At 45.5% G+C, this 26846-nt stretch overlaps 1 protein-coding gene across 1 annotated transcript; it reads right to left on the bottom strand.

The window, feature by feature from the left end:
* Positions 1–21313: 21313 nt before the first annotated feature.
* Positions 21314–26846, bottom strand: SOCS2 (suppressor of cytokine signaling 2). Its single transcript, XM_036108619.2, has 3 exons — positions 26176–26846; positions 24520–24877; positions 21314–22804 (listed from the first exon to the last, which is right to left on the bottom strand). The coding sequence occupies exons 2-3, from the start codon at positions 24656–24658 to the stop codon at positions 22347–22349; spliced, it is 597 nt and encodes a 198-aa protein (XP_035964512.1). The 5' UTR covers positions 24659–24877; positions 26176–26846; the 3' UTR covers positions 21314–22346.

Here is a 26846-nt window from a genome sequence, read left to right as displayed (position 1 = left end):
TTAAACAGATGAGCTAATGATTGGAAGAAAATATTTTAATGCATAAAACCCAAGAGGGGCGCCTGAGTGGTTCTGTTGGTTGGGCAGCTGACTCTTAATTTCAGCTCAGGTCATAATTTCAGGGTTGTGGGATCGAGCCCCGGGCCAGGCTCCATGCTTAGCGGGGAGTCTGCTTCTCTCTCCTTCCCTCTCCCTCTGCTCCTCACCCCGCTCTCACACTCTCTCTCTCAAATAAATAAATCTTTAAAAACAAAAACAAAACAAAAAACGCAAGAAAGGTGTTTTCAATGCATAAAATCGAACAAGGGATTATTATCCAAAATATATAAAGAACTCCTATACATCAATAAGAAGAACACCAAACAGCCCACTGGGAAAGTAGGCATAGAATAGGAAGAAGGAATTCCCAGAAAAGAAACAAAGGGCCAAAAAACATAGTAGCTAGTGATCAGGAAACGCACATTATGACAACACTGGTCCTCCATTTCCTATCCGTCAGATTGGCAATTGTTAAAAGCACAATACCAAATGTTGAGGATGTGGGGAAGTGGAAATTCTCATACACAGGTAGTGACTATAAATTGATATAACCTCTTTGGAGAACGATTTTGTACAAAGTTGACAATGGGCATACCCACAGAGCCCAGCAATTCTATCACCATTTGTGTATCCCAGAGAAAGTCTGATATCCTATCCATAAGAACCCATACGTGGATGGCAGAACTGTGTATAGGAGAAACAGATATACCTTTAAAGTCTATTAACAAGAGAATAAACAGAGAAAATTTGGTATATTCATAGAATGGGATATACATAGCAGTTAAAATGAATTAACTTTATATAAAAGGATCAATGTAAGTAAATCTTGAAACACAATGTTGAATCCCAAAGGCAAATCGCAGAAGGATAAGGTGATACCAAGCCTTTTCAACTTATTAGAAGGCATCACCATCCTTCCAACTTATCTCTTCCCTGAAAAACTGCAACAGCCCAATTGCTTCCCATTTGTGTCCCTTCTTAAGTCATCTTCCACATGGCAACTAGGGCACATCCCTGCTTATACCTTTCAGTGGCTTCTCACAGCAGCCTTAATAAAATCCAAATTCCTTATCAAGGTCTCCTTGGCCTTTCCTAATCCCTTCCAGCCCCTCCCTACCTCCTGCCCTCCAATCCCCCCACCTCCCCTCCTTCCATGCTCCCGGGTGTTCACATCACCCCAGCCTCTGTGCGAGTCTTGCTCTTCCATGTATATATGGAACTCACTCCTATGTGAGGGCATCAGCACTTGCTTGCTGTTCCTTCTGTTTGACTTACTGTTTCCTATCATTTAGGTTTTGAATTTAAATGCAGTATCTTCAGCAAGGCCTTTCCTCAATGCCCTACCAACCCCTTCATTCCCCTAACCCCTGCTGATCTGAACCACAATATCCTATTTCATCATATTCATACATTTACAGATACCTACAATTATTTCATTTATTCATAGTTATATATTTAGGACAGGGTTTTACCTTATTCACCATCGTATTCCCAGAGGCTAGAACAGTGCCTAGCACATAGTAGGCACTCAATAAATATTTGTTGATTTGTTTATATAAATGTTTAAAACACACAAAACTATGCTATATGCCGTTATAGGCACCTAGTTATATAGAAAAAGAGAAAAACATGGACAATAACTGAGGTAGAGTTTATTTCTGGGAAGGGTAGGAGGTCAATAGGATTGGAGAGTGGGACAAAGAAGCTTTAAAATCAATCTGATTTTTTTTTTTGAAGTTGTGAAAGAAATACAATAACATTTATCAAATCTGAATAGTGTTAAATTTGAGTAGTGGTTATGTAAGTATCATGCTTTTCTAATCAAGATATTTCATAATGAAAACACAATTATGTGCTTCAAAGAGATTTGAAATGACAAAATTACAGAGATAGAGAACAAATTGTAGTTGTCAGGATTTAGGAAGGGGGTGTGGGGGTGGTGCCCATAAATGGGAGCTCTTGGTGGTAACCGAAAAGTTCTCTATCCTGTTCCTGGTGGTACTTACAACCTACAGGTAATAAAATGGCACAGAATCATATAGACACTTCATAACAACATCAATTTTGTGGTCTTTGTGTGCTAGTTACATAAGATGTAATCAGTGGGGGGAACCAGGTGAAGGGTATGCAGGTCCTCTCTGTCCTTCTCTGTACAATCTTCACAACTTCCTGTGAATCTATAGTTCTCTTTTTTAAAGATTTTATTTATTTATTTGACAGAGAGAGACAGCACAAGCAGGGGGAGCAGCAGGCAGAGGGAGAGGGAGAAGCAGCCTCCCTACTGAGTGAGGAGCCAGATGTGGGGCTCGATCCCAGGACCCTGGGATCATGACCTGAGCCAAAGGCAGACGCTTGACTGACTGAGCCACCCAGGCGCCCCCATAGTTATTTTTTATAAAAATAGAACTATGCAGCCCACCTCACATAATATAATTCCTATTTGACAGATGAGACAAGTAAGGCCCTGAAAAAGGAAAGCCATTTTTGGTAGGTGGTGTATGGGACAGGGCAGGGAGGCCTACAGAACTTGTGGTTTTCTTTGAACAATCAAGTCATCAAATGCATGGGTCTAGATCCCTCAGTAGCCCTTCCTTAGGGCTCTGATCTAACCCTGACTGCCCAGTGGGTGACTCAGGCTGCCTAGCATAGCTGCAGATCCCAGATATTAAAACTGGATACGCTTGCCTCAAATCCCAACTCCACCACATAGTGAAGGGATGGCCTTCTACTTCAAACTCTTTGAGTCTCAGTTTCCTCGTCTGCAAAATAGGGACAATGTGAATATATGCCACATATGGTGTTTAGATCAAATAACACATGCAAAGTGCTTGGCATAAAACTTGGCACATAGCATAGTAAGAGTGTAATTCAAAGTCAAGAAACACAGCCTATTAACTGTGAAATAAATCCAAATATGTTCGCTATTTGTCCCAGGGCCCCTCCTTCGCATGATACTGTCCAACCATATAACCAGTTTTTGTGTTGGGTGAAGTGTGAAGGTTCTTCTTGAGAAATAGTAAACTGTGGCTAAGTGGGGGTCGGGGATGAAGGTGGCACTGAGGCACATTACCTTCATTGCCTATGCCCTCTCTTTGTTACTAGAAAGTACTTGGGAGACCCAATCAGAAGAAAAGAGAAGAAAAGAATATAAAATAAATGATTTATTTTGTTTGTGTAAACCCATTGACTACAATAAGATACAACCACACATTCAATGCCAACAGAACATAGACTCTATTAGATTGACCAGACATAAAGCCCCAAACAGCCCTATGCTTCAAGTTCCTGAAGGCTAGATAGCAAGACTGTAGACTGGGGTTGTTTAAAATTAAAAAGAAAAATGAGGGCCCTTTTTTTCTTTTGGTCGTGAACTAACTAAATGTAAAACTACTGAAAAGAGATGGAGTCTCTGAGAGGAGAAGCATCGGGCTCCGTTTTCAGTTGGCTGAAGAAAGGCATTCCAGCTCCAGAGGCGCACGCGCACCACACACGCACACACACACACACGCGCGCACACACACGCACACGCACACACACGCACACAAACACGCACACACACACGCAAGAAACTGGAGACTCAATTTATTCTCAAAAGGTACATTAAAGTTGACAACAAACCCACTTGAAATTCTGAACTCAAAACAACAAAGAATTGCCGAAAGAACTGGTCTTTCAGATGAATTTATAGTGACAGGGTCTGCGCCCGTGGCTGCAGAAACACATAAATCAGGTGGCTAAAAAAGGGAATGATCTAAAATGCAACTCCTTTTTAGAGCTAAATCACAAAAATTAGTAAAAATATGTGAGGCTTTCCTGAAGTGACTTGGAATCAGTAAAATATGGGTTTATTATAAAAAGAAAAAAAATGGTGGAGCATATTTTATTTTCAGTCATGAGTGAGATTCCAAAAGCATAGCCACCCCCCTCACAAATGCTTTTAAATCAGTAATACTTATGACAAGAAGTGTTTGTTTCATTTTGACAAGATTTTAAGTACACTAGTAAATCTGAGTTTAATGCCCATCAAATATTTTGCAAAAGTAATGAAGTCAAGGTAACAAAAGAACTCTCAATAAATCTCTACTTTTAAAGTATTACTGACAAGAAGAATTGGTACTCTGTGTTTCTGGTTGGCTTATTCAATTTGACATAGTAGCAGAATGTAGTAAAAGTTGCTTAAAGTACTGGTTACATAACGGTGAGATTCTTTTTTAATTTTTATTTAAAACATAAAGATTAATGGCCCACAAGTACTAATTTTTCCCGTAACTCCCGGTGTTCGGGAGCTCATATTCCTCCACTAACTCTCTTACATAACATTCTTTCTAGCAATGGGAGCAAATATAAATTCATATTATCAGACATCAGAGCAACAGAATTCTCTACAATGAATTAATTTCATATTAACTGCAAAATAAAAATAGAATTACATCTAAGAAAATAAGACTAATAAAAGGAACCAGAATAGTTCTTCTCATGGAGAAGAAAAATGGAAAAATCATAACCACTCCATTAGGAAATTGTTAATTAAAGGATAGATCCGGTAAAGAATATCTTCTAAAGTCTTAAAGGACTTAAAAAGTTACAAGAGTTGGACAGTAGAAATTATAATAGTTAAGAAACATCTTTGTTTCACTTCTAAGCTTTTTTTCAGAATATGTAAAGAGCTGTAAAAATGAAAGTACTGTAATACTGAAGGTCAGTTTTAGTCAAAATGAGAAGAGATTCAGAGTTTAGCTAAAATTTCCTATCTCAATTTCCTATCTTAACAGTATCTTCATCTCTCCTTAAATTTAAATACATTATTAACTTGAATTCATTACCTTCAGAATTCATATTATAAAAATGTATGTATGTGAAAATGTTAACAAGCATCTGACCTTAGAAACCAATTTATTTTCCCCTTCTTATTTCAAAAACAATTTATTTCCAAATTTCCAAAGCAAATAATCTCCCAGGTGCTTCCTGCCAGTTGTAAAGAACATTCTATTTAGGGACAACACTGGAACGACACATTTCACCTCCTCTCTCTTCCTGCTGGCTTCCAATGTGTTGCTGGGAAATTAAGAGTTTGAAATTAGGAGTTTTAATTAGGCAGGCTTTCTATGCCTCTTGGCTTATTTCCTTTATTTTAAGGCATAGTCTCCGTATGGTAGTGGAGTTGCTTACAGAGCCACAGGGGCTCAGACCTGAAATGGGAAAGTTATTTTAATTTGGTTCAGTTTGTTTGTTTTTCCTTTTTGCTGACACCTAGATCCTATTCCGATGTGACTGTGTCTTTGTTTAAGATGACTTTCAAGGGCAAGGGAGCAAGGTTTTAAAGGGGTCATTTTCCAAATAAGCAGGTCGTTTGTGAAATAAAACACGTGTGAAAGTTCTGTGATTCCCAAAGAGGTGGCTATAATCGAAAAGGTATTTTGGGGTGCTACTATGATGACTTATACAGCAACTTAATAGCCACTCGGACCACAAGGGTTTTGAAACGTGACTTGTATCTTTTCATCTGTAATAGGTTTTAACTACAAAAACCTTAAATTAAAAATAAGAAATGAAGTGTTTCTGCGTCGGTGGACCGCTCGAAGCATTTGAAGTCATAAGCAGATTAACTATCCCATGGGGGGTTAGAATCGAGATACAGAGTCAAATCACTGTGGTCAGAACCACACACAAAATTATTTCCCTATCAAGAACCAGGAAAGCAATTAGTTGTCCATAGGACTGGCCACCCCTCTGGTAGTACGAGTGGCTGCAAGAGGGCAAGTGGTTGATAGGAAAAGAAACAAATACAAAAAGAGAAAGCAAAAAGAGAGAAAATTGAGATAAATAGAGAGTAGGGATGACAGGCTTCTTTCAGGAGGAACTTTGTACCATGGCTGTGCTTAATCAATGTCTTTTGAACAGAACTAATTGAAGATGATATTATTACACATTAAAAAAAAAAAAGTTTTTCTGATTCTGCCCTAAGATTTCTAAAGACAGGCTGTTGTTTTACCTGGAGCCTCAGTCGAAGCACGAAGCCATGTGCCTGCCCCCTAGCTCCGGATGTCTGGGGTCAGGCTGGGTCTGAGGTTCTCAAACTGGGTGCTGGGCCAGGCCTCTGGCTGGTTCTAAAGGCCCCAGGATAGGGCACTTAACATACCAGAGACATCATTTCTGGAATGGAAATTTAACTTCCAGGTCATTTAATTAGCAAATGAACAAACTCATTTGGTCTCAATACTAAATATGCTGTTTAAAAATTAACAGTATTTAAAGGAAAACCCTCAACTATGTTTACAACTTAGAAGACAGTAACTTATTCAAGCCTGAAATATTAATCGGTGCAACCCTTTTGGAATATGATTTGGAAATATCATAAGATGTTAATGTGCATACGCTTTGACCCTAAAATTCTACTGTTAGAAATGCACTCAACATATATATTCCCATAAGCACACAGCAATGTTGACACAGAGGTTTTTTTCCTGCATCATTGTAATAGCAGAAAACTGGAAACAACCTAAATTTTGCCTTTTGGAAAGGGATCAATTCAATCAGCGACAGTGCATTCATAGGATAGAATATTGTAAATGTTGAAAAGAATGTGGTTGAGCTTTTTGTTACATAAAGATATCTAAAGCTATATAGATATGGAGAGATCCCAGATATTAAAGTAAAAATATTAAATTGCAGAGCAGAATGCATAGTATACTATTTGTGCTTTAAAAAAAAAAAAAAACGATTTAAATATGTGCTTAGCTTGTGTTTTAAAATTCTGGAAGAACAAAAAAGAAACTTTTAACAATAGTGACCTCTGCAGAGGAGGTTGACAATTTTATTTTTCACTTCCTATGCTTCTGAACCGATTTGATTTCTAATCGTGGTAATAATAACCGCGTTGCTACTTTTAGAATAATTACAAACTAGCTAACCCTATAAGCTTATGTTAAACCCACATTAGCAAAATCAGAACGGATGCTCCTGTAGGAGACAATCCAAGGAAGCCACATTCTCGCGTATATCAGGATAACTCAGGCTACGTGAACGGACGTTAACCCATTAGATGCACAGCAAAATGTGAAACACAGCCGTTTCCTCTCAACTCCCCGCTCAGCTGGTGTATTTCCAATACTAAACGCGGTGACATCGGCCGGTGTCTAACCCGCTCCTTTCTCCCGACGCTGCATTGCGGGGGGTGCAGGATCCCGGGCGGCGCGGGACGCGTCGGGGGGAGCTGCCGGGCCAGAGCCACCACGGAGCTCGGCGCGCAAGCAGGGCTACACACAAAGCACTTTTTCTGTATGGCCCAGTGGCGCCGGGATCACTTCCCCGGCCACAGCCTGCGCGCACGTGTCGCAGACATTGGAGCCACCTGAGCAGTGCCCTTCGGAAACTCTCAAGCGGACGGAAGGCAAACCATTACAAGTGAGCTTCCTCCTCACGCAGACAGACAGACAGACACACGCAGGCTTCCTTCTCCTCGCTCTCATCTTTTTCTTGCTCCTCTAACTGGTTCCTAGAAATATCTACAGGGCTGTTCCGTTTCTGGTCTTGTATACAGAAATCAAAATCGGCTCGTGTCTAGTCTCTCGTAGCAAGTCTCGGTTTTTACCCCCGTTTATTAACCATGCAAGTTCTCTCTTCTGGCGCTGCATTAACCTGCTCAATCAATGTCTTGGGAAAATTTGGGTTTGAAGGTCTGTAGCTTAAATACGTTCTTCCAAATATAAAATTTTCCTCCACTATAATGACATTTCAATAATGCATTAAAAACAACAACAACAAACCAGTCACTTTGCTCGCAGAGTATTCTGAGGCTTAACTGCAGGGCCAACAAGTAAAAACTTGCTATCCAGCCAGTCAGTGTTAAGGGAGAAGCCAGTAAGTTTAAAGAAAAGTTAACTCTTTGTATTCTCAGGTCATATCTCTCACTTCTTCACTAATAGTCTCTAACTTGCCCTTCAAATATTTATAATATAAATGAAGAAAAGGACTGTGATTTTCATGTACAAATTGGGAAGCTAACTTTTCTGAAAGTACTGTTTCTCCCAAACCCTGCTCTCCCTCCCTCCAAAAAACAGTAACAGTAAACAAATCTCAAGGTTAACCCCAAAGTAGTCTCTCTAGTTACTGGGTTGAGAAATATTATATAGAAAACAAGGGAGAAATGTACCTTTTTCTAAAAATTTGGGGGCTAATCTAGTGTCAGTAGCTAAAACTGTATTTTATTGCATCAGTAACTCTAAAAGTCCAGATAGTTGCTTATTTTTGCCATAAATCCATATTAACAACCTAGTACTTTGTCAACCTTCTCAGCTTTGGTCCTAATGGAAGGTGCTGTTAACAGCCCTGAAAACTAAAGTTCCTTTATTTCTTCTGCCACTTGAGAAAAAGTTCTGCCACAAAATTCTAATAACACTAAGTTCCTACAAATCAACTTGGAAACGTCTAAGTGTATTTTTCCTAGAAAAAGTGCCAGACATCAGTTTTATCTGGCAACCATCAAAATACAGCAGACCACAGAACTATACATTCCTGGATGTCACAAGAAGCACGACAAGGAATTTCAGCCAGCCAACCAAGTGCTCAGCTGTAACTCTCTCTGCAGTTCATGGGCAACAACTGAAATTAACCTCTGCTACCAAGCCAAGTAACAACGCTCCCCCCCTACCCCCTCGGTCCCCCACAAAGGAACGGGTGGAAATTTCAAATCCACCTTCTCAATTTCTGGTTTGCGATTACATAGGATTATTCAACTCACCATCACACTAAACTCACTTTCACAGAAACAACCAGAAAGCCCAAGTAATGGAATTTTTATTTGCACATTCTGTGTTATTTTATATGAAGATAAATGACAGAAAACATGGGAATTTAGGTAAAACACCAATTTCCTACAATGTCACGGTTGGTAGAATGTGTGTAACTAGAGTATGCATAATTGATGTACACGCTGACCTCAAAAGAGGAAATGCCTTTGGAATCTATCAGTCATTTATTCAACACCTAAAATGAGAAACAGAGTGGGGATTACAAGGCACCTTCCTGTACAGAATTTGCCATCTAGCTAGGGGAGAGAACACTGCAAGAGTTCAAAACAGTGTAAGATCAGCAGGTGGAGAGGAGGCGGACCAAGGGATCGGTATTTTTCATTATGCCTTTCCATACTGCTTTATTTTTTTAAAACCTTACTACATAAATGACATTAATAAAGGTTTAAGAGCTGAACATTAGCAATGGGAAGGAAGGGACAGATGTGAAAAGCAACAGGAAAAATTCTGCTCTAGCCAGAAACCTAATGGGGGAGTAGGGTACATGCATATCTCTCATTCTGCCTTATGTCCCAGATCTATCAACAAGTTCCCCACTATCTCTAGAATCTCCCATAAATTCTTCCTCCTCACCCTCCTCCCTACCACACTGCTTCAGGCTGGACCACCTGCTCACAATCTCTTCCTCAAGTACTTGAGTTCTGACCTTTTTGACCCAGTGGGCAGCCCAGCAAAGACTATGGACCCCTTCTCGGAAATACTGCTTTTAAATCATAAAATTAAATATGCAGATCACCAAAGATGAATTCTATTAAAATGCACATATCATTTTTTTAAAGTTGTGACATAATAATATATGTTCTTTATCACTTCATTAAACGATAAGATGTCCTGTGGGTCTAAATGACTACAGAAATTTCAGTTTAGGGGTGCCTGGGTGGCTCAGTCGTTAAGCGTCTGCCTTCAGCTCGGGTCATGATTCCCAGGTCCTGGATCGAGCCCCATGTCCAGCTCCCAGCTCAGCAGGGAGTCTGCTTCTCCCTCTCCCTCTCCCCCTGCTTGTGCTCTCTCTGTCTCTGTCTGTCTGTCTCTCTCTCAAATGAATAAAATAAAATCTTTAAAAAAAAAAAAAAATTTCAGTTTAGTGAAAAATGTAAAGGTTATTTTGAGACATCTGCAACAACTGTGATATGATATTTTTATGATATGTAATATGAAAATACCTGATTTCTATTGGTGACAAACTCATGTCTTCTGCTAATTCTACTGTGATCTGTTGCCTAGATTTATATTTGAAGGAAAAGCTTGATTTCAGTTAGACATTAATGACAGAAACAATGTAATTTTTTTTTTCCTATCCAAATTCTCAGATCCCAAGCATTCTATCCAGGGATCTCTTGCAAGCCCAGCGGCTGGATTAAGAAGCCCTGATCTGGGGTCACGCCCCTCCAGACCAGCATCCATATTGCCATCAAATCTGATGCTATCATTCTCCAGGTCAAAATCTTCCATAGCTTCCTCACTTCCTGGAGACAATGTGAACATTTCTGAAAGGCAAACCAAACCCTCGGTGCTCTGTTCTCTGCTCACCAACTTGGGCTTATCCCCCAACTCCTGGAATTTCCTCGCCCTGCTTCCGGCTCAGGCCAACTCAAGCTGTGAATGCCAGGTCGAAAGCTGTCTCATTTCTGCTGCCTTCCCTGATGTCTTCAAGCAGACCCAGGCGTTTCTTCTCTGCTTCCACTGCCCATTGTACATACCTCACTATAGGGATTCTCTTACTGTACTCTAGTTGATGGCACGTGTCTTACCACCACCCAGAGTCCCTTTGAGGCAGAGATTGTGTTTTTGAACTTTCTGCTGGATTGCCTCGTGCCTGTCACAAGCAGATGCTCAGTAAATATCTGATGAAGGACTGAGTGAATGAAGGACTAGATAAATGAGATAAACATAAAGAGGGAGAAGTCAAAGATGTTACAGTTTCGGATCTGGGTTAATGTAGGAAAAAAATGGAGAATGAACAAAAAATAGTGCTCATAACGTTTTAAATTAAGTACATGTACAGATTCTAATTTTTTCAAAGATATGAACTCATGAATGCAGTAGAGCATAATCGTCCATGAAAACCCAGCATTTATTCTAGTGTTCTTCCTATACATAAATATGCTACAGAAAAAGACCCAAACCAGAAATAGGTTGCATTCTAAAACAAAGTTTGCAAACCCACTGTTCGAAATTTAGAATACAGTTTCCCTCGGAAGCGAAATTAAAATTAGTAAGAAGGTGTTCAGTTTATCTCACCAAGTCCATTTGAGTTGTCGTACGCCTGACTGCCTCCATGTTCCATGGAAAATTGGGAGCAAGTAATACTGTTCCATGCTATTACCATATAGCCAGTTAAACAGAACAGTAAGCAGAAGTGAATGGGAACATCATTTATCCTGAATATTGGCATTGGAGAAAAGACAGGTATAATTTTAGCAGAGAGAGGAAGCCCGGAGAGATATTTATGAAGATCAGAAGGAACTTCTGGTTATTTCAGAAGCTTTTGAGGTAAATAGCCCTAGCTCTTGAATATGTATAATTTCACTTCAAGACTTAAGACTGTTTCCTTTTGGCTCACACAAAGGAAAGAGAGAAGCTATTTTGCAGTACTTGAAAAAAGTTTTGGAAGACAAAGGGGAAGGAAGACTGGAATTCAAGAGGCTATGTGTGTCCTATAAAGGTTACCCGAGGTCGAATTAGCCAAAATAGAAAAAAGAGAAGGAAGCTAGCTTTATGTGGCATGGTGTAAGTGGTGATTATTACTGCTGCTCACCAGTATTTCTGTTTTTCTCCCCCTTCCTCGGCCCAGGGCAGGGCCTGACTGCCTGGCCCCCTCATGTCTCGGTGGCACCATTTTGCAGAGTCCTGGCCAATGAGTGGAGAGAAGTGACAGGGCAGCTAAATGCCAACGAGAGATCCTTGGATTTCTCCTTTCCCACTGGCTAGGCACCTCAGTCACGTTTTAGGAGGTGACTGCTTTGGCAGCCTGGGTTCTAAAATGACTTAGGAGAAGCCCCACCCCAACTTGTGACATCTGGCAGATACGTATGGGCAGAGAAATCTGGCCAAGTCCCCCAGCATGCCCGGTGTGGAAGCCAACCTTCCAAGGGAGGCATCCATGTGCAGGACCCAAAGCCCCAGACTCCAGGGCAAATGTGAGCCTGCAGACAGGGAAGGGGGTCAACCTCTGCACCCCTCCCCATCTTCTTCCAATCTTGTCTCCTCCTTTCCCCCCCAGATAGAAGCCGTTGCTGTTTTTCCGCCACCAAGAGTGTGGGCAGTTTGTTTTGTAGCATAACCTAGTTTATTATGACCGACACCTTATTCATCTCGTTTACCTCCAGAGAAAAGAAAAAGATGACAGGGACAAGACAGTGTGTTATGGCTGCCCCGGATAGAGACCTAAAGGAGAATAGAAGGGAGAAGAGGTGTAAATCAGATGGATCTTCCCCAGCGGGTACTCAGGGCTTGGGCACATCTCATTTCACTTCCATAATTAAAGACCCAATAATGCCCTAGTTACCCATCGGGCAGACAGGGTTCTAGCCTTCTTGCTAGTAACTACATGTGACTAGAAAGTACGTGGCCTCACATACGTCATCGCGGTACATGCTAGCTGGGGCCCTCGGAGCTTAAGGGCATTTGTAAGCTCGAGAAAAAGGATACAAGAGTGAATAAAAGCTTGGATTTAGGAGTCATACTGGCTTGAGTTCAAATCTCAGCTCTCCCTCTTAAATCACTAAATCCCTCTGTGGGTCAATCTCCTTATCTCTAAAATGGAGATAAAAGCAGAATCTACTTCACAGGTTTGTTGGGCGCGCTAAATGAGGTCCTATTTGTAAAGTGTCAGGAGCCGCGCCTGGCATTACTAAACGTTCTAGCTTTTCCCAGTTCCCTGGAAGCCCAAGAGTTGGCTTGTTACTGAAGGGCCACCTCACGGGCATGCCCTGAGCGTAACCAATCCCGTGGCCTACTAAGTGCAGCTTCAAGCTGGATCTCGTGGGAGCGCTCAATCATGGCTGAACTCCCCCACGGAGTTCAGCCAGCCACAGCTGCACAGCCCCATAAGCTCAAAGGTGTGCCCTGCTTTAAAACAGATCCAGGAAAGTCCAAATATGCAAGGTGGATAGATTGGGGCAGGATCAATCATGCTCCAAGATTCTTTTCATTTTACCAAAGAATCCAAGATTCCAATAGTCTTTTGCAGGTTTTTTTTTTTCTTTTCTTCTTCTTTTTTTTTTTTTTGAATGAACTGCTTGACAAAGAAAAGGAAAACAATAAAGCTCTGTGGTTTTCTTGTCCACTGAGGATCAATCAGAAACGAGAATAATCTATGTAGGTGGGAAAAATGACTCGTGAAAACACGGCCGGTGCCCACGATTTTCTAGGAGCCCATCTCTGACCTTGGTCAGGAAGCAAAGACAGCCCTCCAGGTCCCTCGAAAAAGAGAATGTATCCAAAGAATTGGTGTGAGAATAGATGACACACATCAGGGATTTCTGTTTCTCCATCACAACCAAGATCTAAAGCCCCAAACTCAGACTCTTCGATTCGCGGTCGCCTTTGAAGAGCCCCAGCCAGGTGAAAACACACAATTCTTCTAACTAACCAGGATGACAACGGAAGCAATGGACTCCAGCTGTGCAAAAGTCCACAGTTAGAAGGAAGTTATTTTTTTCAAAATAAATGATAATATATTGGGGCATAGAGGTAAAATCTACACTATAATTTATGTTGAAACTGAGACTCCAGAAAAATGTGCAGCCTGCCTCTCCTGGGGCCCCTCCCATCCCAGTGGGCCCACATCTGCGCACGTGGGGTACGTCACTGGAAGGGGTCAAAAAAGCAGGAAGGTGCCAAGCTTCTCCTTTCACAGATGAGATAACAGAGGCCCTAAGAGATTCAGTGCCTGGCCCCATGTCAAACGACCAGAAATGGACCCCAAGTTTTCCCAGTCCTGAAAGACAATGTCAGCTACCTGCATTTTGACCTCAGCCCATACTTTCTAATTGATTAAATTCTTTCCAGCTTATCTCTGAACTCAGGCAAAAGACCCTGCAGGCAAATCACCCCGTGATGAGAACCAAGACTACCCCCTCAGGCAATCAGGACTGCCCTGACGCCAGCAAGACTCCACGTGATTGACCCCAAGACAATGACCAGCCTTTTACTGCTCACAGGCCTATACCTACCGACCTTTCTCCCACATCTCCTTAGAAACCTGCGAGTGTTCTCGGCACTTGGGAGGCTGTCTTTGAGATGTTAGTCTGACATCCTCCCGCTGTGGGCCTCACTGAAGTAAATCCCTTCCTCATTTCACCACCCCCTCCTCTCCGTGCCTTTGGATTTTGTCAGCGGTGAGTGGCTGAACCTGGTGTGTTTGGGACCCCCTGAGCCAGGTGCTCCCACACCCCTACACCCCAATTACAGTCATAGTCCAAGATTCTGCTCCTCACCACCACGTCCTCCTTTGCTGAGAATGGAATCGGCCAAGTCCCCCAGCATGCCCAGTGTGGAAGCCAACCTTCCAAGGGAGGCATCCATGTACAGGACCCAAAGCCCCAGACTCCAGGGCAAATGTAAGCCTGCAGACAGGGAAGGGGGTCAACCTCTGCACCCCTCCCCATCTTCTCCCAATCTTGTCTCCTCCTTTCCCCATGCTTAGCAGCTCACACCTACCCAGTCTCCTTAACTCCACTCTTGCTTTGTCCAGGACATTTTCCAGAGGGGCTCCAGACGGATGATATAAACCACAAACCTAGTTTAGTTACTCCCCCCTTTAAGAAGTTTTTATCCACAGCCCTCCGGATAAATTCCAAGCTATTAAGATCTACAAGATCTACCCCAGCTCACCCCTACCCTCCTCTCCAACCTCTCAGAGAAACACCTTCCTCACTGAGGAAGTCTAAAGACTTCTTGAGACCACCCTTCCATGAGCAGACATAAGGCACCTTCCTTTGAGGTCTTCTCTAACCCCTCAAGGCAGGGTGATGGCACCTTGCCCACAGGTAACTATTACTGCCTTTAGCGCGGCATTTTACAATAAACCATTCAGAGAATTTAAGCTCCTATGCAACGTGGGATCCTGAGACACAGACCTTGGGCTTCAGAGCCCAACAAAACCTGGGTTCAAACCATGATTTCACCAGTTTCTAGTCAAGCTATTTTCTTTCTCCAAACCTCAGTTTCATTTTAAATAAATGGGGAAATACCTACCTTACCAGTTTGTTGCAAGGATTAAACGGAAGGATAATGCAAGCCATAGAACCCACGAGATTGTTCCCACGAGATTGTTTACTAAGTGTTCTTTCCTCTCCTCTCCATCTCTTCCCCTGGGCTATCAAAGCTCAGTCATGCAAGAACAGATTTTTACTCTTTTGTATTCCTCATGAATAATACAGTGGGCATGCAATAAATGTTGGCAGAATAAAGGGGAGAGGGAAGAAAGCAGGTTGAGAAGGGCAGGAGGGAAGAAAGGAGGAAGGAAATTAAATAATGAAATGAATCAACGAATGAATGAAGCCAGAAGCAAAAAAGAGACACTGATCTGTTAGAGCTAAAGAGGTATTTTATATATGAGTCATAGGACTTTGAGAATGTCCTGTTCTTCCCTACTCTCTCCTATCCCAACTCTGCAAGGATATCTGCAGACACTACTGTGTCACTAAGAAAAGATACTGAATCAAGAGACTGGCCGATCGACCACGAAGCAGTGTAGCTCAATATAGGATTGGCACACGTATTTTTTTTTCAGATTTTTCTTTTTTTTTTTTTTTAATTTGACAGAGAGAACACAAGAAGAGTAGAAGGTAGAGGGAGAGGGAGAAGCAGGCTCCCCGCTGAACAGGGAGCCCGATACGGGGCTCGATCCCAGGACCCCGGGATCATGCCCTGAGCTGAAGGCAGACGCTTAACGACTGAGCCACCCAGGCGCCCCACATATATATATTTTTTTAATGCATTCCTCAATTTGTTCATTCCTATTCTGCTCTGAACACTGGACTTGTTACAAAGAAGGATACAAATAAACTGATCTTACTCTAGTGAGGTCTCAGTTACAGAGGACATATAATACCTAGGTCAGTGGTGGTGTTAAACCAGTCATCCAGGGAGGAAAAAAAAGGCGAATTTGTTGTGTCTGCCAATTTCTGTGGCGTAACTATTCCCACTGTGGCTGATTTCAATCTGCCAATGATTTACTCATAATGATTGAGCTCACAAAATCCCTAAGTACAGTGGACCCCCTTCTCCACGGGGGATGCATTCCAAGACCCCCAGTGGACGCCTGAAACACGGGTACTACCAAACCCCACGTGTACTATGTTTTTTCCTATACATACATACCTACAATAAAGTTTAACTATAAGTTAGGCACAGTAAGAGATGAACAACAGGGTAACATAGAACAATGACAACAGTATACCGTTAAGAAAAGTTTATGTGAATGTGGTCCCTCTCTCTCTATCTTACCGTACTCACCCTCCTTGTGATGAGATGGGAGATGATAAAATGCCTATGTGAGCAGAGGAGGCAAAGCGAACGAGGCAGGCATTGCGAGGTCGTGTTTGGCTACCGGGGACTTCTGACCCTACGTCAGGATGAGGATCATCTGCCTTGGGGACCGCCATGGGTCATGGGTAACGAACAGAGCCGACAGCGAAGCGCTGGATGAATGAACAGGCCACTGCATCTACCGTCCGGCTCTCAGGAGCCCTGGGCGGGCCACTGATCCTCCATCCCCCGTACTTTCCTCACTCGGCCATCTTTTTAGCCACTCTGCTGTTTATTAAGAGCCTCGCTGCCTGACGGATGAGGAGAATAAAATGAGATCAGAGAAGCAGCTGATTTTTCTGTCAGTGGTTCGAGCAAAGGAGACTGAATGGGGAGGAAGTCGAAACTATTACTAGAACGTGTTTATGGGCTTCTATTATCCCCATTCTCTCTGCCCCGTATTACTGCAGATAAGTGAAAGCAGATGCCCTAATCAGATGTGCAAAATACAAACACACTTTCTGACCAAATACCGACTTGATGGCCACAACCTGGAAACAGAAAGAGGGAGAAAGCAGCTATGGTGGAAACCTCAGAAAGGTCAAATTCATCAAGATGGCAGAGGGGATGTTAAAATGGGACTTTCTCTGGGTAGGAACAACGTGGAAAGTATTTTTTCTGAATGTTAAAGATCACAGCAGCTTTCTGGACCCAAATCTAAACAGGAAAAAGCATACCAAACTAACAAGGGAAAACCGTTTGACAAAACAAATTTTTATCTTAACGTGGCTGGAAAGCGGGGAGACTTATTAAAGTTTTCGGAAGTTCTGCGATGGAGTCTCACCCTCTCTGCCACAGGAAAGGGGCTCGCTGGGTGGTTATTCATGCTTTGACAGAAGAGGAAGGTGGCTGGCACCATCTCCTTCCCTCTCACTAGGACTCTGGCTTGCCTTCCCCTTCCCTGAGTTTCTAACGGAGGCAGCACCCCATGAGTAATACTTCACACAATGTGCTCCCCATCTCTCCAGCAAGGCAGAGCTCCTCCACGTGAAGGATGTAGTTCAGAGTTAAGAGTTGTCTATACAAGCGCTTTTCTTTTTACGGCTCGGTACATGTTTGTTGATGTGAACCCCATTCCCGGTGACCACACGTGTCCATCCAGTCTGATCCAAAGCTCCTGAAGGCGTAGGAAGGACTATCTAGCTCTGCTCCATGGTTTCAGCTTCCTTACTGTCTAGGCATTTGGGATCCCGGGGCTCTTCGCCGCCTACGGTAGCGACAGCTGTCACTTTACTTTAGTAGTGAAGTGAAGGAACCCGAACTCAAGCCACAGAGAGGAAAAAGCAGAAAAATCAAAAATATGTGGTGAGACTCTGAGGACAAAAGAGGCCTACGCGGGAGGACAGAAACAAAATGATCACAGATTCATGCTTACAGAGGTGAGAAAGGAGGGGTGGAGGGCATTTCCCTTCCATTCAAATGGAGCGCAATTTAACAGTGAAGAAGGAGCGTCCGGTACTTTACATTAAACACACACACACACACACACACACACACACACACACACACAAAAACATGCCCATAAGCAAAGTGTGGCATTTGGGGCCACCTCCTTGTTTCACAACCTGAAAGCAATCAAAGAGAGATTGGGGACAGATTTAATCTTTAGATATTTTAAATCACTGGGTTACCCAACTCAAGGAGAAGATAATTACTCTCTTTCACTGCAGTAAATAAGGCTGGGCAGGGCTGTGTCAGATGAGCTAAAAGGCACATTTATGACACAACGGGGAGAAAGGCAGGCAGGAATTCACTGTGCCATTATGCCCAGGAACGGGCAAAACACAGAAGGGGCTCCACTGGTGAGGACGGGAGGGTGGGGGGTCACCCGGGCACCCATGGCTGGCTGTGAGTCCCCTCTGGCAGAGGTAGAAAGGAGATCACAAAACACACATGGATGGCAGGTTTCAGATTTTAAAGCAGCAAATAGATTAGAAACGTAGAGGAGTTAAAATTAATGCCACACTCTAATGTGGATCAGGACATCATGAACCCCAGCAGAAGCTCTCCCCAGGGTTGGGGTGGAAGGAGCCAAGAACTGGTATTATCCCACATAGCATTCCAAACGCCCGCTCTAAATTTTCAGAGGCAGAAAAATGTGACGTTGAAAGCACTGTAGGGGGGCGCCTGGGTGGTGCAGTTGGTTAAGCGGCTGCCTTCAGCTCAGGTCATGATCTGGGGATCCTGGGATAGAGTCCTGCATCGGGCCCCCTGCTCAGCGGGGAGACTGCTTCTCCCTCTGCCTCCTCCCCCCTGCTCATGCTCTCTGTCTCTGTCTCTCTCTCTCAAATAAATAAAGTCTTAAAAAAAAACAACAACACTGTAGGGCTTGCAGGATAGCAAAGAGGAACACGGACCATTCACACACAGGGTAGAAGGGTGCAGCTTTTGCAAATATGAAACCCGAGGTTAGACTACCTGGGCTCAAACACCAACCCTGCCATGGAGTTGCTGAACCGGGTGTGCGTGTCAGCATGTACACACAAATCTCCTGGGTCTGAAAAACCTTCTTCAGGAAAGTGTCAAGAGCTAAAATACATGATCTGAAAAGTGATTTCAAGCTTTAAAATTCTAGGAAATAAAAAACTGGGAGAGGTGACAGGCCTCTTAGTAAATGAAAGGCCTAGAATGAATGACAACCCGTAGAAGCATTAGAACCGAGCCCCTGACCACAGAGACAAGACAGGCCTCAGCTCAGCTGTTTAAATGGAACCACAGTCACTCAACCCCCACTACCCTGTGCCTAAACCGACAGCCGAGAAGGGCACGGCCTGGTCTCAGGACATTCCATCCCTCGGATTATTTGATGACGTCTCTGTCTCCTACCCTCCTACCAGGGTACAATTTTCTAAAAGCAGAAAAAATCCTTCCCAAGAAAATAAACACTCCAAACAACTGTCCCATTCTGTTACCTATTTGGATTACATAATTACTATGAAGTCAAGACTTTCTTACTGACATGCCAAAAAAGAACTCTCAGCTCATAAGCTAAACTGCCTTTTCTTCACTGTCCAAAGCTCTAAAAAAACCCCAAGTACCTAAAAAGCAGTCCCTAGAGCCCACTACGATGGAATAAAAAACTCCACTGCCACAAATCCGCTCAAAGTGGAAACTCACATCAAAATATTTTAAGTCCGTGGAGATATAGGTAAGTTCTGTGTACTCTATTCTTTTAACAGTAACAACCATAAGACAGACATACCCTCACTGATGTCCCAAAGTGCCCTCTGTAGGGAAAGAATACTGGCGATTTTTCCTGGCTCTGTTGAGGATAATTTAGTCAAGTGCACATCCTAACTTGGTGGTTCGACGATCTGTAAAATGGGGCTAGCAACAACCGGCAGCATTTACCAACAACCAAGTAAGACAGTTAACCCTCTCCTGACTTACATCCACACCAGAAAAAAAACCCACCGGGCCAAGGTGACGCAAATCCCACAGAGTACATTAATGAAGGTACCCATACTTTTCCCGTTGAGGCAGCAGTAAAAAGGCTGAGAGGCTTCCTTTTACAGCCTGTTCTAACTTGTTCGTCTGGATCAATGTAGAAATAGCAGCAATTTGCTCTTCGTAATTCCTCTCCAGGAATAAAAAGGGCTAGGACGTTCCTGGAATGCCTCCTCAGGTGTACCTCCTGGGATCACTGAACTTTGCTCATTCGGTCGGGGTGAAGATTAAATGAGATAATGCATGTAAAGTGCTGAGCGAGAACTTGACACGCAATAAACTCAGTAAGGAAACGATGTTTGTAAACAACACAGCAAAACAACCCCCACACCCGCGCCCTGAAAAAGACTGTTTCCTGATGCTTATCAACTTACTTGGAACAGGGAAGACTGAAACATAAGGCGATGGTTCTAGAGCACATCCCAGAGATCTTTGCTATCCTCTGGTTTTCTCCTAACTAGCCACCTGCTAAATGCTAACGCAGACCTTGCCACAGTCCCGTGAGTACTCATACCCCACCTGTCTGTCCAACCCTCAGCAGTGACAAGTATCAGAGTCTGAATCAATGGGAACAGAAATGCAGACCCTAAAGAAATTCCAAAGCCCCTGGCCCCGATCCTGTGGAGGTTTTGCCAGAAAAATCAGACACCCCACACTAAACAACTGTTGTCAGTGGGGAACGGGGGCAATTAAGCACAGAATCTGAAGACCCTAATGAAAAGGTCCCCATCATAGACCAGACCCCCAAAAGTATCACTCTTCTTTAAATTTTAGGCTACAAATAAATTTCTTCCTAAGGCACACCTAGCAATCTTTTGTGTTTGGCTCTGCTGTTTGGACATGCATGGTTAGGTTTTCCTTCCAGGCACAAAACCATTTTTCAAGAGCTTCATGAAAATGTGAATATTTTCATGACATGGAGATAAGCAGATTTTACTATAATTTATAACTGAATTTTCTAATTCACTTTGGGGCACACACATGATCTCCAACGTTCGCTTTCCCAATGACACACCAGAGTACGTAACTACGCAAGGTATTTTTTAAGGCGGCAAAACGAATACTGTCTGGACTGTAAAATTTAAAGAGGTTCATCCGCAACAGTCATGAGACTGTGTGACGAAAAATAAATAGCCATAAAACTTTTAATTTTTATTTTGAATTATGCCTACTCAACCCATAAAAGACCAGGATGTGTCACAATCTTTCTAAGTTTCTAAACCATGTTTTTGGAAGCACCCAGGGCTTTAGTGTGATGCCTATTCAATGTGTAAAAGACCAGGCCACTGGACAACACTTGTCCTTTCGAAACCATGCTTTCCAAAACGCAAAGGGCTAACGCAGCCCATAACTTTAGAGAAGGGTAAGTCATGTTCTACCGCTTGCCGAATATTTGGCTGATTTCACGTGGCGTGAGTTTTTATGGCAACTATTACCATGAACATGTCCGTTCTCTACAATTCCAAAGTAATAAGTGCAACTTGTAAAAGTCCAGTTTTTTTTTTTATTTAATACATTCTAATCAAAGAGTAACAGCAGTAAATAAACACTTTGAAAAAACAGGCAGGTATCCCCCTATATCTGGAAGAGAATTAAGTCAAAGTATTCTACATGGTAGAAGGGAGACAACTGCTGATGTCTGTGGTTAGACAATTCAAGGACAACTTGTTAATTTCTACAGCCATTTCCAAAAAGTCAATGGCAACAGGGTGGGACACAACTACTTGAAAGGATCAAATGTCTGTATCTACATGGTTTTATTAACAGGGGTTGAGCTGCACCCGTAGAGTATGACATTCTTGTCTTTAGCCTTAAAGGAAAAGACAAAGTCTTTTCTGTGTGCACCAGTTTGAAATAGTTCTGAGATAAGGCTCCCTTAAAACGGATTACTACAGTACTCATTCACATGAGAGAGTTCATAGGTGTAGTAAAAAGTCAAATACAGGATTTCATGGTCACCTTTTTGGTTGATTTGGTTAATTGCATAAATGAAGGATAAATACTCACAAGCTTATCTGTTTAACAAAACTCCTAGGTACATCAAGAATGCAAAAAGAGAAAATGGCCTACAGGGGACTCTGACCACCAGGCATCTAAAATTGAAGCTAAGCCTGGTGTCAGCTGGGTTCCTTCCACTCCTCTGTACTCCTGCACCCAGTTCTCTCCCTACTACCGGGGCGTGCACCTTTGACCTCAGAAGGAGGAACCTCAGAAAGGCAAAGGCATTCTGATAAAACGTTCCTTTCAGCCTTTCCTTGGGACATTTTGTTTTTAACTTGAGAGGATTAACAGGTCTTGGTCAGCCTCAGGAAGGTAAGCATCACTCTCAGGTGAAAATATCTGGGGGAACTTTAAATACCTAGCTACCTCGGCACAGGTTTAAATTAGATTGACTTCAGCTGTTTTTAGAATCCCGAGTAGTTATCCAGAGCAGTCACTCAAGTTTTGGTTCTCTTTGACATAGCTGCATTCGGAGAGACTCTACGTGAGGCATGGTTAGAAAAAGAGAAGCACTTATACCTGGAATTTATATTCTTCCAAGTAATCTTTTAGTCTTGTTGGTAAAGGCAGCCCCCAGATGGTCCCGGTACATTTGTTAATGGTGAGTCTACAGAGATGCTGTAGAGGTGGTGCTGATGTGTAGAGCGGTCTGGTCAGGTAGAGGTGAACGGTGCCGTTCCGGGGGGCTTCTGGGCCCGTCCGCTTATCCTTGCACATCTGAACATAGTAGTCGATCAGATGGACCACACTGTCAAATTGTTTAAGCTTGGACTTGACACATATGATAGAGTCCAATCTGAACTTCCCATCTTGGTATTCGATTCGCAGATTAGTTGGTCCAGCTGATGTCTTAACAGATATTGTTAGTAGGTAGTCTGAATGCGAGCTGTCTCTAATCAAGAAAGTTCCTTCTGGTGCCTCTTTTAATTTCTCTTTGGCTTCATTAACAGTCATACTTCCCCAGTACCAACCTGGGGTTTTTGGTCAAAAAGGAAAAGAAAAGAGGGTAAAATAGTTATTATAAGGAATTTTAAAAATAGGGCAAATACCAGGCAACAGTTTTTCTAGCTTTAAGTAGAAACGTGTGAGTGAATGTTTACCAGAGACTACCACAAATACTTTCGGTAGAAATTTAATGAAACTGTGGGCCCATTATACTTTATGAACCCAAACTGAGAGTCAGCTTTTGGCTTTAAAAAGTAGCTTTCTGTAGCTGTTCTTTAAATTATCCGAAGATTTTTCTCCTAATGAAACAAAAGAGTATTTGCAATATGACACACTGGCTGACAAAGCATGATGCTTCTAACACTATTCAAGTGAAATCAAAGCAACGTAGAGATAAATCAGAAGTTAGAAATAAAAGTCATGCCCTTACAAAAGTGGAGAGGCCAACTCCAGTAATTCCAACAGGGTAAAAACCGAAAGAACTTTTGGGAAGGTTGGTGTCCACACCCCCCCCCCCAAATCTGTTCAGGGCTGTATCTGTTCAAAGCCCTTGGAAAGCACTGCTATTGACGTCTTCTCCAAGTGCAGACCCAGTCTAACAGCTTCTGTTTGTTGCTTTGATTACAACTACCTTATCAGTCATTGAGAAATGAGGGAAACCCCAACTGATAATTAGTACTTCAGTTGACAACCTGCAACTCTTTCGGATTTTGCCCTAATCCAAATCCGATCACAACCGTCGGTCTCCCCAGCATTCTCGATTTGATCGGCTTGCGTCATCCCAGGGTCCATCCCGTTTTCAGCAAAGACTTTGAGACCTTCTGCATAAGAAGTCTGACAATGTGCTCTCTTCCCCCCCCCACCCAAAAAAACAGCTCCGATACCTGCAATCTGCCGGCCCGCCCCGCTGAGGGAGAGCCGGTTGTTGGCACTCAAAGACCGGAACTGCGAGTGACTTTTCCCTCTCCCTAGTGCCACCAAAACTTCAACTTAGCCCCAAACGTAAGCTTTTAGGATTCCAGATTTTGAAAGCTTGCGTAGTTTGCCAGATTATTATTTTTTTTTTTCCAATCTGTTCTTTTTTCAGACGCCGAGAGACGACAGCGGGCCACGCAAAGCGCAGGATTGCCCTCAAAACCAGCAACACCCTGGGCGCGCAGCCCCTTAAGGCCGCGCTCTGCGGGGGCTCCGCCGGCCGCTTTCCGCCCGGCTCTGCGGCAGCCGCCTGCGCCCTAATCTGTCGGTCCTTGGAATTTGGCCGCCAAGATCCCGGGCTGCCGCGGCTGCTCCGCTCGGGAGCCAGATGCAGCTGGAGCCGCGGGCAGCGCAGCGCCCACTCGCCGCGCCGGTTCCCCGCGGAAAGGGAGGCGCCTGGCACTTTCTCCCGCCAGGGTTCAAGCCCGTGTACCAACTCCCGAGCGGCCGCGGCAAACAAAGGTTCCAGCGCCCTACGAGGCTATTTTCAAGAAGCCCTTCTCGCGCTCTGCCCTCCCCTAGGCCTCAGAGTCCCTCGAGAACCACTTTTCTTTCGCATTCCCAAGGACCCACGGCCGCGCGGGCATCCTCTCCGCGGTTCCCCGCCCCGAGGCGGAACGGGAACCGAGGGGCCCTAGTTCCATCCCATTCTTTGATCCCCACCGCGGCCCCGTTTCCTAGCCGCGCTCCCCGCCAGCAAAGCCTGCAACCGCGTCTTTGGGGAAGCTACCCCTGTCGCCCGCGTCGCGGCGGATCGGCTCCCTACCTGTTTGACTGAGCTCCCGTAGGGCCTTCGCCAAACGCGCCGCCTCCGGGGACGGCTCCTCCGCGGATCCCGCGGTCCCCCACTGGCTCTGCGTCCCTTCCGCGCCATTCCCGGAGGGCTCGAGGCACCGCAGGGTCATGGGAGAGAGGTCACCGCGGCAAAGACAGGTGGCCACCCGCGATGGGGTCAGAGCCGGGCACGCGTCCTTCTTGGAAGTCAGTGGGAACCCAAAAACGAGTCCCTGCGGGGTATCCGAAATGGTGGAGGGGGAGGGGATGGGGTGCTTCTGGTTCTTCCTCCCCAGGTTCCAGTGGACGAATGGCAAAGTCCCCTGCAGGCGCGGTCACCCACAGTTTGCCTGCAAAAAGAAAGTATGGGTTTGGGTCAGTCCAAGCTGGACCCCTGAGGCTGGGGTGTGGGTGGGGAGACAGAGACGTGGAAAATCCCGGGGACTCCTCCGCGTCTATACTCCTGCACCATTTAATCCCAAGCATCCAGTGACTGCCCCGGCCCAGCTGTAGAGAAAGGATAAAGAGAGAGCAGGGCTCCAAGACGCAGGAGTTGCCGAGGGGGAGGGGGTGGGGAGGGACAGGATGAGGGTGGGGAACAGGGTGTCTTCCCGCCCAGGGCTACTGGCTGAAATCGCAGACTAGCAGAGCAAAGTCACCTGCGGGTAGGGTGGCAAATAGGCCCTAGTCAAGGACAAGCATAAAAATTGTAAAGGAAAGAACAGGAGAGATCCCCAAATTGGCACTCCTATACCTCACACTCTGCACAGCCCGGGGGCTCCGGGACGAAGCACCCTGAGTCGCCAGCCCGGGGCGCCAAGGTGCGGAAGCTGCCGCACCCTCCCCTCCGCCCGTTTCCCAGCGCCCGCGTGGGGCAGAGGTGGGGGGCGCCGCCGTGCGCAGTGGCAGCCGCCGCGGGCGCTGTCGAGGAATCGGCCCAAGCGCGCAGCCCTCGCGGGGGCTCGGACCTGAAACCCCGGCCGGGGCAAAACAGGCGGCAGCTAGCGCCGCTGGACGTGTAAGACAACGATCGCGGAGCCCTTACCTCGGCCTTGGCCGCCGCCTCCACACCAGGCAGCCTCCCCAGTGGACATGGGGCGGGGGAACCGGGAGGGGCCCGGGAGAGGAGGGGTGTCTGCCCGAGTTTCCCCTGTTGACTTTTAATTTGGGAACGAGATGCCTGGGGATGCGCTCTGCGGCAGCCAGAATTCTTGCGCAGAGGGCAAACAAAAGAGCCGGGGACCATCGCCTAGAACCCCCGGGCTCCGAAATCCCCCACCCTGGCCAGCTGCTGGCTTTTCCTCCGGCTGCGACCAAGGAGGTGGGAAGAAGAGAGGGAGGAGGAAGGAGCTAGGGCGGGAGGCAGGCGGGTGGGGAGGAGCGGCAGATCAGGTTATTAGGGGGATTATTAATTTGGATGGCAGTTTGGGGCGGGGGAGAAAACTCCGCGGAGACTTCCCGACGCCTAGAAGGGGCGGAAGAAAGCAGGCTGCAGCGCCCGGCCGCGGGACAGAGCCGCGGCTTCGACTCTGTCTCCGGCGGTTCTGAACTGAGGAAGCCAAGGCCGCCCCGCGCTCGCGGCCGCGCCCCGGTACCCTCCCCGGCGACCCCCCTTGGAGAAGAGCCTTCGGGCTCCCCGGACCAGTACCTGCCGCCAGCGCCCGGCCGAGCTCCTCCGGCGCCCCGGCTGCGGGCGCACGGGATCCTAAGGCTGTGCGCGCGGGTCCCCGGGGCGCACTGTCCGCGGCCCGCGCAGCGCCGGTAGCGGCGGGCGAGGAGGCTCATGCTTCAAGGGAAGCCCAAGGCCCGCGAGCCGCGGTGGCGGCGGCGAGACATGGCAAGAGTTAAACGTCTGTCCCCGGAGCCGGGTGTGCGCGCGACTTCCCAGCCCCGCGCGCCTCTCTCGCCCCCGCCTCCCTCCCCTGTCCGCGCTCCCCTTGCGCCCCGCCCGGCTGCTGCGGAGGCCGCTTTCCAGGAACTTTCCAGGAATCCACCTCACGTGACCGCGGCCCCCGCTTCTGCTTTAAAGAGGCTCCGGCGCGAATGCGCAGGCTTCAGGGGAGGCGGGCTGAGAGCGCTCGGTGCGGGGCTGGGCGGAGGGCCTGCCTGGGAATCTGTCCGCCTCCGACCCGGCCGCTCCGAGTGCTCGGAGGCGCGCAGGAGAAGCGCCCCTGCCACCGCCGTCCCCGCTGCGACGGCTGGAGCCTGCCCCCCGCCGTGCCCGCCGTGCGCTGGGGTCTGAGGACTGAGACTTCCACGGCCAGCCGCGGGGCTCTGTCTCTCCCACCCTCTCCGCGCCGTCTCGACGCGACCCTCCCG

This window comes from Halichoerus grypus, chromosome 6 (assembly GCF_964656455.1).
Source record: "Halichoerus grypus chromosome 6, mHalGry1.hap1.1, whole genome shotgun sequence".
In the NCBI taxonomy this organism is placed as follows: Eukaryota; Metazoa; Chordata; class Mammalia; order Carnivora; family Phocidae; genus Halichoerus; species Halichoerus grypus.
This window is presented reverse-complemented; position numbering and strand designations above follow the sequence as displayed.